We start from the raw sequence: 14167 nt of genomic DNA on the forward strand, positions 1-14167 counted from the left end.
AAAGGACACATTTAAATGCATTTTTCGTGTTCATTCCCATCATGAAAGGCCAGCTTACATCGCCCTTCGAGAGCCCCAGCTGTGTCCCCGTGCAGTGCCGTGTCGCCGCCAGCTGTGTGCCGCTGGGGGAGGTCCCGCTGCGGGGCAGAGCGCAGCTGGCTGCGGGCTCTCGGGGCTTCCCATCCATCCCCCGCAGTCCCTCAGCCCAGCTCCCCCGCGCCTCCCTCCGCCTTCCACCAGACGCACTCAGAAAACTTTATTTACAGTATTAGTTAACAATAAAAATCCATGCCGTGAGCATGCCCTGTGCCATGGAGCGAGCGACTGGCTCGGAGCTGTAGGAGGCTTGCTGGACCTGCGGTGAGCCAGGGCCGAGCCTGGCTCGGGGACACGGCAGGAGTGTCCCTGTCGGAGCCAGGGCCCGCCGGATCCTGCACAGACCGAGCAGGAGCTGCTGGGCACACCCGGGCAGGGTCAGTGCCCAATCCCGCAGAGCCCCGAGCAGGAGCTGCAGGGCACTCTCTGCCAGGGTCACTGCCTGCATCCTGATCCCGGCCCCAGCCGTGCCCCAGGCTCCTGGCAGCCGTCTGCCCAGCCTCACTGGGCACAGGGCACAGAGATGTGCTGGGGACAGCCGGGCCACAGCGCTGTTCCTTCGAGGCTGCTCCCTGCTGACATCAGGAGTGACTGCCCTTGTCTGTGCCCCAGGCAGGGGGAGCAGGGCTGGCATGGTGCAGGCTGGCATGGTGCAGGCCTGCAGGGCTGGCATGGTTCAGAGCTGCAGGGCAGGTATGGTGCAGGCTGGCATGGTGCAGGGCTGGCATGGTTCAGGGATGCAGGACTGGCATGGTTCAGAGCTGGCATGGGGCAGGGATGCAGGACTGGCATGGTGCAGGCTGGCATGGTGCAGAGCTGCAGGGCTGCAGGGAGGGGCTGCCTCTGCCCCACAGGCTGCAAGTGAAGCGAGCACTCTGTGCTGAGATCGCAGTGCCAGCTGCTGCCATCCTGCAGGATCCTGCTGCAGGAGTGGGACAGTACCCAGCCACGTAGCAGGGGTGACACCCATCCCACCTCCCCGTGCTGCTGCAGCCCCTTCCATCGCACCTGCCCCCGCTGCACCGCGTCCTTTGTCCCTCCTGGTGGCATCCACAAGCCGCTGAAGTCAGGGTTTGGGGCTCAGGAACGGGTTCCTGCTGTCTAATCCCAGGCAGCACTGAAAGCTGGAGGCAGAATTCCTCGCCCACTCCCGTCTCGGTTAAATAACGCCTCTGTACATGCTTACAGCCATATATACACCTGTGTACAGACCCCTCCTGCCCGGGCCCGGCTTTCCCCTGGGAAGCACCGGAGCAGCGCAGCAGAGGCACAAGGTCCGGCTGCCGTGGCCTCACGTCGTGGGCGGCTGCACGAAGCTCCTCTGGCTCGTGGCCCTGCAGCTGAGGACGAAGGACGAGGAGTTGCTCCTCTTGCTCAGCTCGCAGGCCGGCCGTGACTTCAGGTAGCGCGTGGAGCAGCAGAGGAAGCGGCGCATCAGGTCGTGGAAGAGATGCCCGGTGTAGAGCATGTAGATCCAGGGGTTGCAGCAGCTGTTGAGGCTGGCCAGGAGCATGGCGATGATGAACGGGGAGGCTGCGAGACAGAGGCAGTGTCAGGGAACGGCACAGCCCCCGGCAGAGCCCCAGGCACCCCAAGGCCCCTCAACGGCAGGGCTGAGCCTGCAGGGAAAGGAGAGCCCGAAAGGACAGCAGGGAAAGGAGAGCTCGAAGGGACACCAGGGAAAGGAGAGGCGGGCACCAGGAAAGGAGAGCCCGACGACCAGAGGGAAAGGAGAGCCCGCAGGGACACCAGGGAAAGGAGAGCCCGCAGGAACAGCAGGGAAAGGAGAGCCCGAAGGAACAGCAGGGAAAGGAGAGCCCGAAGGAACAGCAGGGAAAGGAGAGCCCGCAGGAACAGCAGGGAAAGGAGAGCCCGAAGGAACAGCAGGGAAAGGAGAGCCCGCAGGAACAGCAGGGAAAGGAGAGCCCGTACGAACACCAGGGAAGGGAGAGCCCGTACGAACACCAGGGAAGGGAGAGCCCGCAGGGACAGCACTGAGAGCTGCTGCTGCTGCAGGGGAGGGAAGGAGGGGACGAGTCTCAGTTCCAGCGCCTCGGGGTGCGGTTTTCTCCCCAAGAGCTGCGTTTCCCCGCTCGCTCCGGCGTTCCCTGGGCCGCTCAGGAGGCAGGGCTGCCCCGGCACAACCCGCACGCCTCGAGGTGCCCGAAGCGGGGAAGGGACCGCCAGCCCGGCCCTGGCCCAGCCCTCTGCCCGGTGCTCTCCCCGCACCTTTCTCCAGTCATCTTTCTTTCCCCAGAATTAATGCTCCCCACACAGTGCTGTGCCAGGGCAGAGGACATTCCCACATCAGGGAGCCTGGCATCCCCCGGTGGCAGGGGATGGCGGCAGTGCAGTGCCGGGACATCAAGTCCTGGCTGCTGCTCTCTGTGCCCAGAGCACAAAGTACCGACTGTCCCACCTGGGAGGCTGGATCAGCACCGTCTGGTGACAAGGGGATGGTGGCACCAGCACAAGGGGGAACGTGCCCTCCATGAGGTGGCTGCGGGTGGAGATGGAGCCTTTGTCCCGCTCCCTGTGCTCCAGCTCATCTCCTCAGCCCCTCTGCTCCCAGAGAATGCACCAGCAGCGAGGATGAGCACGGCTGGTTTGGCTGCTCTGGCCCCTTCATGCCTCTGCAAAAATCCACTGGCAGCTTTTAGACCAGTGACGGAATGTGACTATAAATGCTACCTTCCAAATTCACCTTTAGCCAATGGATGCGTAATTCCTGCTCCTGTGACATCTGATCCAACTACTTTTAATTTCAAGTATATTCTAAAAAATAATTAATAATTAATTTCAAGTAACATTAATATTTCAACAATAATTAATTTCAGTATATGCTAAAAAATAATTCCACATGGAGGCACAAGACCTGAAATACATCCCAGTGTTTCTACCCACTTGAAAACATCCAGCCAGGGCTGACTCAGCTCTTCCTCTCTGCAGGAAGCAAATTGAATTTCAGGGAGCTTACTGCAGGGCAGGCCTGGAGGGTGGATTGCTCCCCTCCTGGCAGGAGCACCAGAGACCCCGAGGGGTGCTGAACCTGCCAGCTGTGTTCCTCAGGGATGGCCCCATCCCCAGGCACTGCTGGAGGGGTGCAGGGCTGGGGGGGCTCTGCTGCCAACACCCAGCACAGGAGGGATGGGACGAGGGGGTCCCCAGCTCCCACCACGGACAGAGGCCGTGGCTCACATCCCACGTGTCAGGGCACCTGCCCCAGGGGAACGGACCCCGAGGGGAAGGTGGAACAGCCGTGCTGCTTCACAGCCCTGCTCTTGTCCTCACAGGTGCCTTGAGCCAGCTCTGACCCCCAGCTCAGAGTCCCGCGGGTGTTCCTTGTGAAGTGCAGCAGGAGCCTCCTGTAGAGGGTCCCCAGTGCTTAAACCAGCGCCTGGATCATAACATGCAGCTCCCATCCGCCTTACAGAGGCTCTGGGGTGTGTGGCCACCTAAGGGGGATCTCTGCTGCGTGGTCAGTCACCCCAGTGCAGCTCACTGGGGTGCAGTCGTGCCTCCATTGCCGCTGGCACCCAGGGACCCCCTGCCCTCCTTCTCCTCTGCCCAGGCAGCTGTGAGGGGAGGAGCAGCCACATTCCCTTCCCAGCACGGGGTACCCCTCTCCTGCACCCACCATGCTGCCTGGGCAAGCACCCGAGCCTCAGCACAGGGAAGGGGTCCGGGTCAGGGCAAGGCTGTGGGAATGAGGCAGGCAAAGCCCCGGGGCTCTGCAGAGAGGCGCTGTCCTTCTCGTGCCTCTGGGCAGCCAAAAGGAGTGGGAGAGCCTGGAAGGAAGGGCTGGGGTCTGCCAACGCTTGTATCCACCCCAGGCTTTTCCTTGCCTGCAGCAATGGTCCTGGCCGAGCTCCCACCCTGTGCTGCAGCCTCGGGCTGCCCGGAGACAGGAACAGAGCGAGTGGCGAGTGGGGCACAGCCCAGAGGGGCTGGAGAGCGCTCATCCTGAAAGCAAAGAGGGAGCGGAAAGGGAAAAGGGGAAAGTGCTGCAAGGCCTACGGCACAGGGTGAGCAAGGGAAAGGTTCCCCAGGCAGCCAGAAGGATTGGCATGGACAAATCCTGTCCATCGAGGGCCAGCAAAGCAGCAGAGATTTGGGTGCTGCCGAGTGCTGTGTGCGGGAAGGGAGGGGCAGCCCTCAAGGTTGCAGGATTAAAATACAGCACGAGGGAGGGCTGCTTCACCCCAGAGCCCATGTAGAAACTGGAGGTTTTGACCAGCCTGAATCAGGTGGAAAACCCCTGGAGCACCCAGGGAGGTGCATGAAATAAATGGAGCAGAGAGAAGCAGGAGAGGCAAAGCAGGGCTGCCTGGGCAGCGCAGGGGCACACGGGCTGCGGGACACGGGGCTTGCACAGGGCTGTGCAGCGGGATGGGCTCGGCCCGGGCAGGGCTGTGCTCAGCAGGGATGGGCTCGGCACGGGCAGGGCTCGGCACGGGCAGGTTGGGAGATGGTCGACGGGCAGGGCTGTGCTCAGCAGGGATGGGCTCGGCACGGGCAGGGCTCGGCAGGGCTGTGCTAGGGATGGGCTCGGCACGGGCAGGGCTGTGCTCAGCGGGATGGGCTCGGCACGGGCAGGGCTCGGCACGGGCAGGGCTGTGCTCAGCGGGATGGGCTCGGCACGGGCAGGGCTGTGCTCAGCAGAGATGGGCTCGGCACGGGCAGGGCTGTGCTCAGCAGGGATGGGCTCGGCACGGGCAGGGCTGTGCTCAGCGGGATGGGCTCGGCACGGGCAGGGCTGTGCTCAGCAGGGATGGGCTCGGCACGGGCAGGGCTGTGCTCAGCAGCCGAGCCCGGCGAGCTGCCCCGAGCCCGCAGGCACAGCCCGGCCCGCCAGGGAGCAGCTCCTCCTCGGTCTCTGGCACCGCACACTCCTGGTGGGCTGGCTCAGTCTGTCCGAGGCACTCTCATCCCTGGTGCACTTTTCTGTCCCTCCTCCCGCCTCACAAAGTCGTGAAGAATTTTTGCTTAAGGTCTCCCAGGTGGTTCTCCCGTCTGGTGGGGACAGCACAGACCTGCGCAGCTCCAGCCGTGTCGGACCAGGGAAGGGGACACTTTCTGTTCTATCTGCAACTTCAGGGATGACAGCAGCCAGCCCAAATATAAAAAATGGCAAATCCATGACACCACATCTTTAGGAAAAGGTTTTGCTCATAAATCAGGGTTTTTCTATGGGAACCGTGCTCCAGTCAGAGATCAAATAGCAGCAGCATAGTGCTGGGGTGGATGCAGCAGGAGGAGAGGGAGAAGAGGCCAAGAGCAGAAAGCAAAAAGTCAGTGAGGAAGAAGCGACACAACAAAGGAAAGGAGTTCAGGCTGTGCAGCTTTCTCCTGAGCTCCCGCACAGCCCGCAGCGTGTCCCAGCACCCGGGGTGGGAAGGGAATCTCCAGGGACCCCAGAGCAGCACCAGGGACAGGCACCGTGGGGACAGGCACCGTGCAGGGACAGGCACCGTGCAGGGACAGGCACCGTGCAGGGACAGGCACCGTGCAGGGACAGGCACCGTGCGGGGACAGGCACCGTGCGGGGACAGTGGCCAGCGAGGGACAAGCACCCTGTGCGCTGCCCGGCCCCGGAGCCGCAGTGCCCAGAGTTTGCCAGGGCTCCAGCAGCCCTCGACCGGGGAAGCTGCGGCTCAGCCGATGCTGCCTGCCGGGGTTTCTGTGCTCAGGACTCTCTCCCCTCTCCTCCCACCCCCAAGCCCAGCCCGGAGCAGTTTCCCCCGGGTGTCCCCGGGGGCTGAGCGGAGCCTCCAAGGCCAGCAGGGCAAGGGAGGGGAGCTGTACCTTCCTGCGGGGCGTTGGTGTCCCACACAGACCACATCTGCACGAAGAAGAAGGGAGTCCAGCACACGATGAAGGCCAGCACGATGATAAAGGTCATTTTGACTGTCCGGATCTTGGCTTTAGAGATGAGCCTGGTGCTGCTGACCCTGGCAAACACCATCCCGCCGCGGGAGCCCGAGCCCAGACCCACGCTGGGCCCGTGAGCCGTCTTCAGCTTCACGTTCTGCCAGATTTTGAAGCTGATTAAGCCATAGCAGATGCTCAGCATCAACACAGGGATGATATAGACCATGAGGGTGATCCAGGTAACATAGGCTTTCGGTCCCCAGGGCTGGATGAAATCTGCCCAACAGTCATAAACCCCGTTCCCCACATCCCTTAGAGAAAATATGTGGATCTGAGGGATGCTGACCAGCAGGCACAGCAGCCAGGTGAGGAGGACAGAGACCCGGTCGGCCCTCCTGTGCAGGGACCTCAGCGGCTGACAGATGGCCAAGCAGCGGTCCAGGGACATCAGCAGCAGCATGTAGGTGGAAGCGAACATTCCCACCACCTGCAGGTACTTGATCAAGCGGCAGAGGAAGTCTGGCCCGTAGAACCTGAAGGTGATGTCCCAGATGAGCTGGGGCAGCACCTGGAAGATGGCCACGACCAGGTCAGCGATGCTCAGGTGCTTCATGAAGAAGTACATGCGGGAGTGCTTGTGGCGGGTGGTGTGGATGGCCAGGAGCACGCACAGGTTGCCGGTCAGGGCGAGGAACAGGATGAGGCACAGGACTGTCACCTCCACCTTGGCCATGTCCTCGTTCCTCTTCAGGGGGTCGGCGGTGCTGTTCCTGCCGGCGCTCAGGTTCTCCAGCCGGAGGCTGCCGTTCCCCAGGGAGCTGTTGATGATCCAGGTGCTGCTCCCCGCCAGGTACAGCTTCTCCATGGCCAGCGCCGGCCCGCATCGAGCCTGGGGCAGGGTGAGGACAGAGAGCGGGCAGAGCTCCTACCGATGCGTTCCTGTGCGGTAGCCGGCTGTCCCCGCCGCGCTCTCTCCGCGTCTCCCCGGCTCTCAGTGCTCCGCGGCTCTCCGAGTGCCCCGCTCCGTGTCCCCTGCCGTCCCCTCCCCGCCGTGCCGCTCTCTCTGCCCGCCCGTCCCTGTCCCCGTGCCCCGACTGGCGGCTCCCCCCTGTCCCCTCGCCGGTCACTCGGCGTCTCCGCCGGCGGCCGCCCCGCCACCAGCCCCGGCGCAGGGGCCGGCCGAGCGGCGGGGGCGGCGGGCAGAGGCGGGTCCGGCCCGGCCCCTCGGGGCCCGCCCGCGGCCTCTGGCCCCGCACCCGGACCCGCCTCAGCATCTTCCCCGCGCCCTGCCCGGAGCGCGGCCGTTCGCGCACCCCGCCGGCAGCGCCGCTTCCCCGCAGCCGCTTTCGGGTAGCCCCGGTTCCCCGCCGCCCCTCTCCCCCGGGCAGCCCCGGTTCCCCGCCGCCCCTCTCCCCCGGGCAGCCCCGGTTCCCCAAAGCCCTGGCTCCCCGGGCAGCCCCGGTTCCCCGCAGCGGTGCCGCGAGGGGGAGCGGCGGAGCGGTGCTGCGGGGACGGGCGGGGGCCAGCGCAGCCGACAGCCCAAAGCCCCCGGTGCCGCGGCTCCGGGCACGCCGCGGAGCGAGGGTGGGAGCACGGACCAGGCTCACCCCCAGCCCTGCCCTGCCCTGCCGGCGCTGCCGTCGCAGGACACCAGGGAAGGTCCCGCCGTAGGTGCCAGCCCGGCCTCGTCCCAGGAGCAGGCTCAGGCGAGGAGCAGGCTCAGGAGCTGGTCACTCGGCAATTAACATACCCACCAAGAACTTCCCTCTTCTTTCAGGAGGAAGATTTCAGAGTATTATTTCTATAAAAGAAAGCAGTAGCTATGAGTGACACCATTTGTCACCAGCTCACCAGCACAGCTCAATGGCTGTCCCCATTTTCAGGCTCCCTACAAGGGATCCAGAACATGAAAGTGCAGGTGGGATGCTGAGAAGAGCATGGAACCCTCCCAGTCCAGCCCTCAGTCCAGCTGCCCTGAAGGCCCCCAGCATCACCACCCTTTGCTCCCCACTTCCAAGTCACATCTCAAATCCTCCTCAGTCCAGCCTTAGGCGCTGAACAAACATCCCTGCAGCTATTTTTAAAGATTTTTGGGAAGTTTTAGCTCCATGCAAGATGAAGAAATGTTACATACTTTGGCACGTTCTTCCCTCTAGGGTTCACGTTCTTCCATCTTCAGGCAATAAAACTGCTGTGGGAATCACTGCTCACCATGTGCAATGCTGCTTTGTTTACTGTTCTGCTGGTTCTGGGAGAGCTCTCAGGGAAGAGGTGGCTGGGGGCAAAGTGGAGGCAAGGAAAGGTTTGCCCTTGGCTTCTGCTCAGTTCCTCGAGCACCTTGCAGGTACTGAGGGATGTCCTGGGAGCTCAGGTGTGGCTCAGCACCCGTGAGATGGTGCCTGTGGTGAGGCAGAGCAGCCACTGCTCCTCCCTGGCCTTGGATGAGCTGTCACTCACAGCTGCACAGAGCCAGCTGCCGTCCAGAACAGACCTGAACTGCTGGAGAGCCCAGTGCCCCTTGTGCAGCCCCTGCACGAGGCAGCTGAGCCCCTCCAGGAGCGCTGTGCAGCTCTGAAGTGCATTTGATGGCAGCAAGGAGGCCCAGGTGCTCAGCTGGGGAAGAGCTGTGCCAGGACTGACCCTGTTTGTCCCCATGCCAGTGCCACACTGCTCCCAGGGCCATGTGCTCTGACACACTGCCTTGACTTGGGGTGCAGGAGCAGCTCAGTGAGGACTGCACACCCGGGGCCTGAAATCTGGGGACTGATCAGGATAACATCCAGCTCCCAGTGCCCTTCCCCAGGGGATCCCACCAGGGCTGGGCATTGGCCCCCAACAGCCAGACATGCTCAGTCCTTATTCAGGCAAAGCTGCAGCTGCTCCATGACTAAAACCCAAACACACGTGATTTTGAAGCAAAGAATCCTGTGAGAATCAAAGGGTTTTCTGAGTCATCCCCTACTTCTTCCAGCTTTAAATGTTCAGGGATGCCATGGAGCTGGAAACAGTTTTATTTTAAAATACATGCTTTGGGATAATCAAAAGCACAAACACTAAATAAAGCTAAATTTAATTGCATTTTGGTTTACTGCTGGATCTGAAATAGCTGTTTTTCCAATAGCTATCTGGAATCACAACTTTATGGTCCCCAGGACAGAAGAGGGCTGGCAAAATGTCAAGCCCAGGCCACAGCTTTGCAGATGGAGCTGCAGCCGCCCATGAACTCGTGCATGGCTGCAGCCCACAGCAGGCTGGAGAGCCAGGATATGGGACCTGGCTGCTCCTGCATGGGAATTTCTCTTTTTCCTATAATTTTTTCCTAGTCCTCATTGCTTGCACTCAGCCTGCAGGAAGTCTAACTCTGGTAAATCTACTAAAACCATGGAAATGAGCAGTGCCATGGACACATCTTCATGGAAAAGGCATACCTGTGCTTCAACACAGAGCTGATGAATGCTGGGTGTTAAATCAGGCTTGGGAACATCCTGAGGGCACAGTAAATTACAGCTTTTCTGTGTCTTTCTTAAATGTGCCCATGAGTAAATTCTCAAGTCTGAGATTGAATTCCTCCATGGCTCACCAGCTGGTGTGCTGATTTCCAGAAAAATACAAAATCAATATTGTAATCTGCCCCAAAGGAAACAAGGCTTTGGAGACAAAACGTGGCAATATCAGCAATGCACAGAACTGTTTGGTCCCAAACCCATACACCCAATTCCTTGTGTTTCTGGGTTCACTGCTCAGGGGGAACATAAGCCAGTCCAGACCTGTGTGCTCAGATGCAGGTGACAGTCACACTGCTCGGTAATGCCGTGTCATCCATCACATCCCTGCCTGCTCCATCCTCTGGCCATGGTATCTCTTTTTGTTAGCTGAACAACAACAACGACAACAAAAAAACCCAGTCCTCAGATGGGTTGCAATAAAAAAAAAAAAAAGAAAAAGAAAAAATCCTGCAGCCATGGTCAGTCCCAGAATTGCTGGCCTGTCACACTATCTGGCTGTCACACTTGTGCCATGGCTGGGGAGGGTTTTGGAAACTGAGTCATCAGAACATCACTGGGAAGGCAGAAGGAGCCAGAGAAGCTGACTTGTGTATGGAGACAAATGGAGAAGGGAGGATCTACCTGGATGCTGCAGTCTTGAGTTCTATAAAGCATTCACAGCAGATAGAGAATTTATATGAGTTCATGCACATATCAAGATAATTTCTTCTCTTCTCTTCCCCAGTGTGAAGAGAAAAGAAGTGTGGGACTACACTAAACTTACTCAGGGCTAGAGAACCTTTCACATCATGTTCCTAAAAGGTTTGTGGGATTCAAACCATTTCCTCTGGGTCCCCAGCTCACTGAAATCCATCAGCCTCCGCTCCCATGGCCTCCAGCCCACACCAGCACTGGAGCCCGAGTCAGGCTCTTCCAGCTTTGGGAGCTAAATCCTGGAAAAAAGAGCCTGGACCTCCTGGCATTGAGCCAGTAGACATTTCCAGCCCCGCAGTCCCTGGCACTCCATGTGAAACGCAGAGCCTCTGCAGACACATCCCAGAGCACACTGAGGTGCCACCTCTGCCCCAGGGTGAGCCCTGGGACACAGCAGCAGGGCTCTGATCAAATCAACCAGCTTAAACCCATTTAGAGGAGAGCAGGCTATGGATCCTGCTGAGCCGATAATCCAGGCTGATCCTGTCATCCAGACAGTCCCACCCAGGCTGGGCAGAGCCTCACAGGGTGGATGCAGGGCGGTTTCTGGGGAATTGCCCCACTCCCACCTGCCCATCGCACCCCGAGCCCAGCAAAGGGGGACAGAGGCTCTCCCAGGCACCTCCCTGAGCAGCCAGGCCTGCACAGGGCTCCCAAGGACACTGTTTGTGCTAAAATGTTCCTTGCTTCATCCCATTATGGCCTCAAAGCCCATAAAACCAATGGAGCCTGCCCAGACCCTGGGAGTAACAAGTTGGGATAATAAAGTTGAAATATGTATCCACGCGGTTTTTAACAGAGGCTTCAGGTCCAAGCTGTTGGGAGATAATACAATCATTTTACTACTTTTGGGGGGGATGACTACATGTGTGTGTAACTTCAAGCTGTTCATTGCAGTGCCCTGAACTCCCACTCACCATCAAGGAATAATGAAAAGCAAAGTGAGACCCAGACCCCTGGGGCTGCACCTGCAGCAGTGACAGACAGGGGTTACAGGACCTGCACGCCCAGTGTCACACTCAGTGTCACCTCCTGGATCTGGGCCATTCACTAAACCTTCCCAGAGCCAGGGATCACCCAGGTAATGCCAGGCACAGCACTGCCTGCAGCCCCTGCACACACCCTGATGCTTCTGCCCACTAACGTGAGGCACTTTTCTCTTTGAACAAAATAGAAATAACAAGATCTATCTGAGATTTTGTTAGGTAAAGATAGAGGCAGAACAAAACCAGAATATAGTCTGGTTTAATATATTCATATGCAAATTCTACATTTATTTGCATATGTGTATAAAGGAAAGTGAGTCGCATTTGGTGCTCGTCACTACAACAATCTTAGCCAAGTGACACGAAGGAGGCTGCAATCCTCAGGATAATTCAGTAGATATGTGTGAGCATCTAAGCAGATGTGTCTGGGAATGGCCACAGAGGTGAGGATTCTTCCACACAGCCTCCATTTCTCTCCCACCAAATACCTGCAATGAAATCCCCAAACCAGGCTCCAGGAATACCTCTGTAGGGCCAAATAATTAACCAGAGCACTGAGCTTTCACTACAAAAATGAAGCCCAGCTACATTTATATAAACTTTTCAGCCTCACTAATTACTTCCCATTTGCAGTAATGTGTTTACCTTCTTCCTGAGGCTGGTAATTCATGCTCTTCTTTATTTAGTTCCAGGTGGTTGTTCTGGAGCCAACTCCCCAATTTGTCCAAATCATTTTGAATTCAGGCCCTCTGGCTCCTCCAATGCCAACGGTGGGACAGAACCATGATTATTCTCTCCTCTGGGCAGCAGATCCTGGTGTTGGGTTTGCCCAGCAGGTAGCTGTGATTCATCTTCAATTCCTCTGTTTGTGTGAGGTGTTCCAATTCCAGAATATCTGCTCTTCTATCAAAACAGACCCTCCTTCAGCCAAAAGGGTTTTTATTATTAACTCCTGCCAGCAAACACAGCACCCTGGGAGAAGTGGCCTTGAGAGCCCCTGACCCTGCCTGTCCCCAGGGGCCACAGGTCCCTCCCGGGGTGCTCAGCCCACCCTCCGTGTCCTGAGCTCACAGTGCCTGGTCCTGGCTGCGAGGGAACCTCTCCAGCCCGGGGCACTGGGACAGCTCCCCGTGTGCCAGCACCCAATGTGCCAGCTCCCCGAGTGCCCAGGAGTGTGCCAGCTGTGTGCCAGCTGTGCCAGTGACCCCAGCTCTCCCGTGTGCCCAGCTCACTCAGTGAGCTCGAGGGAAGGTCTGGGGACAGAGCAGCAGCTGTTCTGAGCAGGCAGAACCTGGCACCCAGTCTGGGCACGAGGCATCCCTGCCTGCCAAAAGCAATCCCACAGACCCTCCCGGGTATCTGCAGAGCCCACCAAAGCCGGGTGATGCCCCTGCCCCACACTCCAGGGTCAGCCCCAGCTGCTCGTTCCAGAGGGCACCTGCGGCGGGAGGCAGCAGGGAGGCCCCTGCCCAGCACGGTGACTCTGCTCCTGCTCCTGCCGCGCTCCCAGCACCGCTGCCTTTCTCACGGCTCCTGCCGGGCTGGGGGAACAGGACATTTTTACTTTTTGATTATTTTCTTTCCACTTTTGCCCTTCTGCCCCGGCCTGAGGGACTGCTCCGTGACTGAATTCATTTCCTGCTGAACGGATCCCCTGCCCAAAGCCTTCCAGGGGCAGCCCAGCCCAGCCCCACCCTGGCTGCCAGGATCAGTCCCCTGGGAGCTCCTGCCCCACTCCCAGCTCTCCGGGGAGCCACAGTCATCGGGCATCTGCCTTGGAGCCAGTGCAGGGATGGGCCCACAGCCGGGTGGGATGGAGGGTGCCCAGGACCCCAGAGCAGGGTGAGACAGGGGGGCCCTGGACTCGCAGCCCTGCCCAGCCCAAGGCTTGGGCTGTGGGGATGTCACAAACACCACTCACCACCAGTGAAAAGGCGTCAGGAGGATGCAGACACCCTATGATTACTCACCCCAAGAACACAATGGTGGGTGGGGTTTCCCCACGATGGGGCCGTGCTCAGCCCCAGCAGGACCCTGTCCCACACCACCCTGAGCATCCCCCCCGGCAGCGCCAGCTCGGCTCCTCTGGCTGCTCCCAGTGCCCCCAGCCTGGCTGTCCCCAGCTGCTCCCAGTGCCCCTTGACTCGGTGACGGAGGAGCAGAGCTGCCCAGGGGAGCAGGGGACAGCACAGCGCGGCGAGGACACTGTGTTTCCTTCCCTGCTGTTTTTTCCCTTATGTTATGCAGTTCCTGTGACTCTTGGGTTGGTGAGATGTGCATCATTTAAGGCACCCGGGGGATCAGCAGCCACTCCTGGCACTGCCTGGGGCTGGAGCTGGCCCTGGGTGTGGCACAGGGACTGGGTCCTGCCCAGGCCCCCACTCTGCCAGGGTGGGAATGAGGCAGACCATCAAATCCACGTTTCTTCCTCAGCCCAGGGTGTCTGCTCCCTGCAGCCTCCCCCTGCACCATGTCTCATAGCCACACACCCCACTCACGGTTTGTCAACCCCACAAGTGGCACCACCCTCCTCTGGCACCAGCCCACAGCTCCATCAAAAGGAGGGGAAAAGCTCCAGCTCAGGCAAAGGTCACCAGTTTGGACGTTAAATGGTGATGACAACAATAAGTGATATTAAAAACCTTAATCTTCACAGGTTGTCAGCAAACCAGTCTGATTTGTGCCCATATTTAACGTGTCAGCTGCTCTCTCCCCTCTCCTGCCCCCTGGAATTGCCACAGCTCCCGTGGCACGTGGCTCCTCAGGTCATTTCCAGTGGGAATGTCAGCGCTGCAGCCACAGCAGGCACGGTGTGCCCACACCAGGGCCCTCCCTACAGCAGCAGCTGCTCTGCCAACGCCTGCAGAAAGCCCCTTATGATACTAATTTACAGTATCATTACCGTTCACTGGCCAACTGCAACCAATTCCAATGCCTGAGGTGAGCTGCTGTGACAAAAAGGCAGCCCTAAAGCAGACACCAACAACTGTCTTTCAAAAGGTTTGGTTTAGTAAA

General features: G+C 59.3%; 1 protein-coding gene across 1 annotated transcript; it reads right to left on the reverse strand.

The window, feature by feature from the left end:
* Positions 1-1164: 1164 nt before the first annotated feature.
* Positions 1165-6994, reverse strand: OXTR (oxytocin receptor). The gene is made up of 2 exons (XM_030956701.1): positions 5902-6994; positions 1165-1629 (listed from the first exon to the last, which is right to left on the reverse strand). The coding sequence occupies exons 1-2, from the start codon at positions 6830-6832 to the stop codon at positions 1388-1390; spliced, it is 1173 nt and encodes a 390-aa protein (XP_030812561.1). The 5' UTR covers positions 6833-6994; the 3' UTR covers positions 1165-1387.
* Between the last annotated feature and the right edge of the window lie 7173 nt (positions 6995-14167).

Source organism: Camarhynchus parvulus, chromosome 12 (genome assembly GCF_901933205.1).
Source record: "Camarhynchus parvulus chromosome 12, STF_HiC, whole genome shotgun sequence".
NCBI classification, from domain to species: Eukaryota; Metazoa; Chordata; class Aves; order Passeriformes; family Thraupidae; genus Camarhynchus; species Camarhynchus parvulus.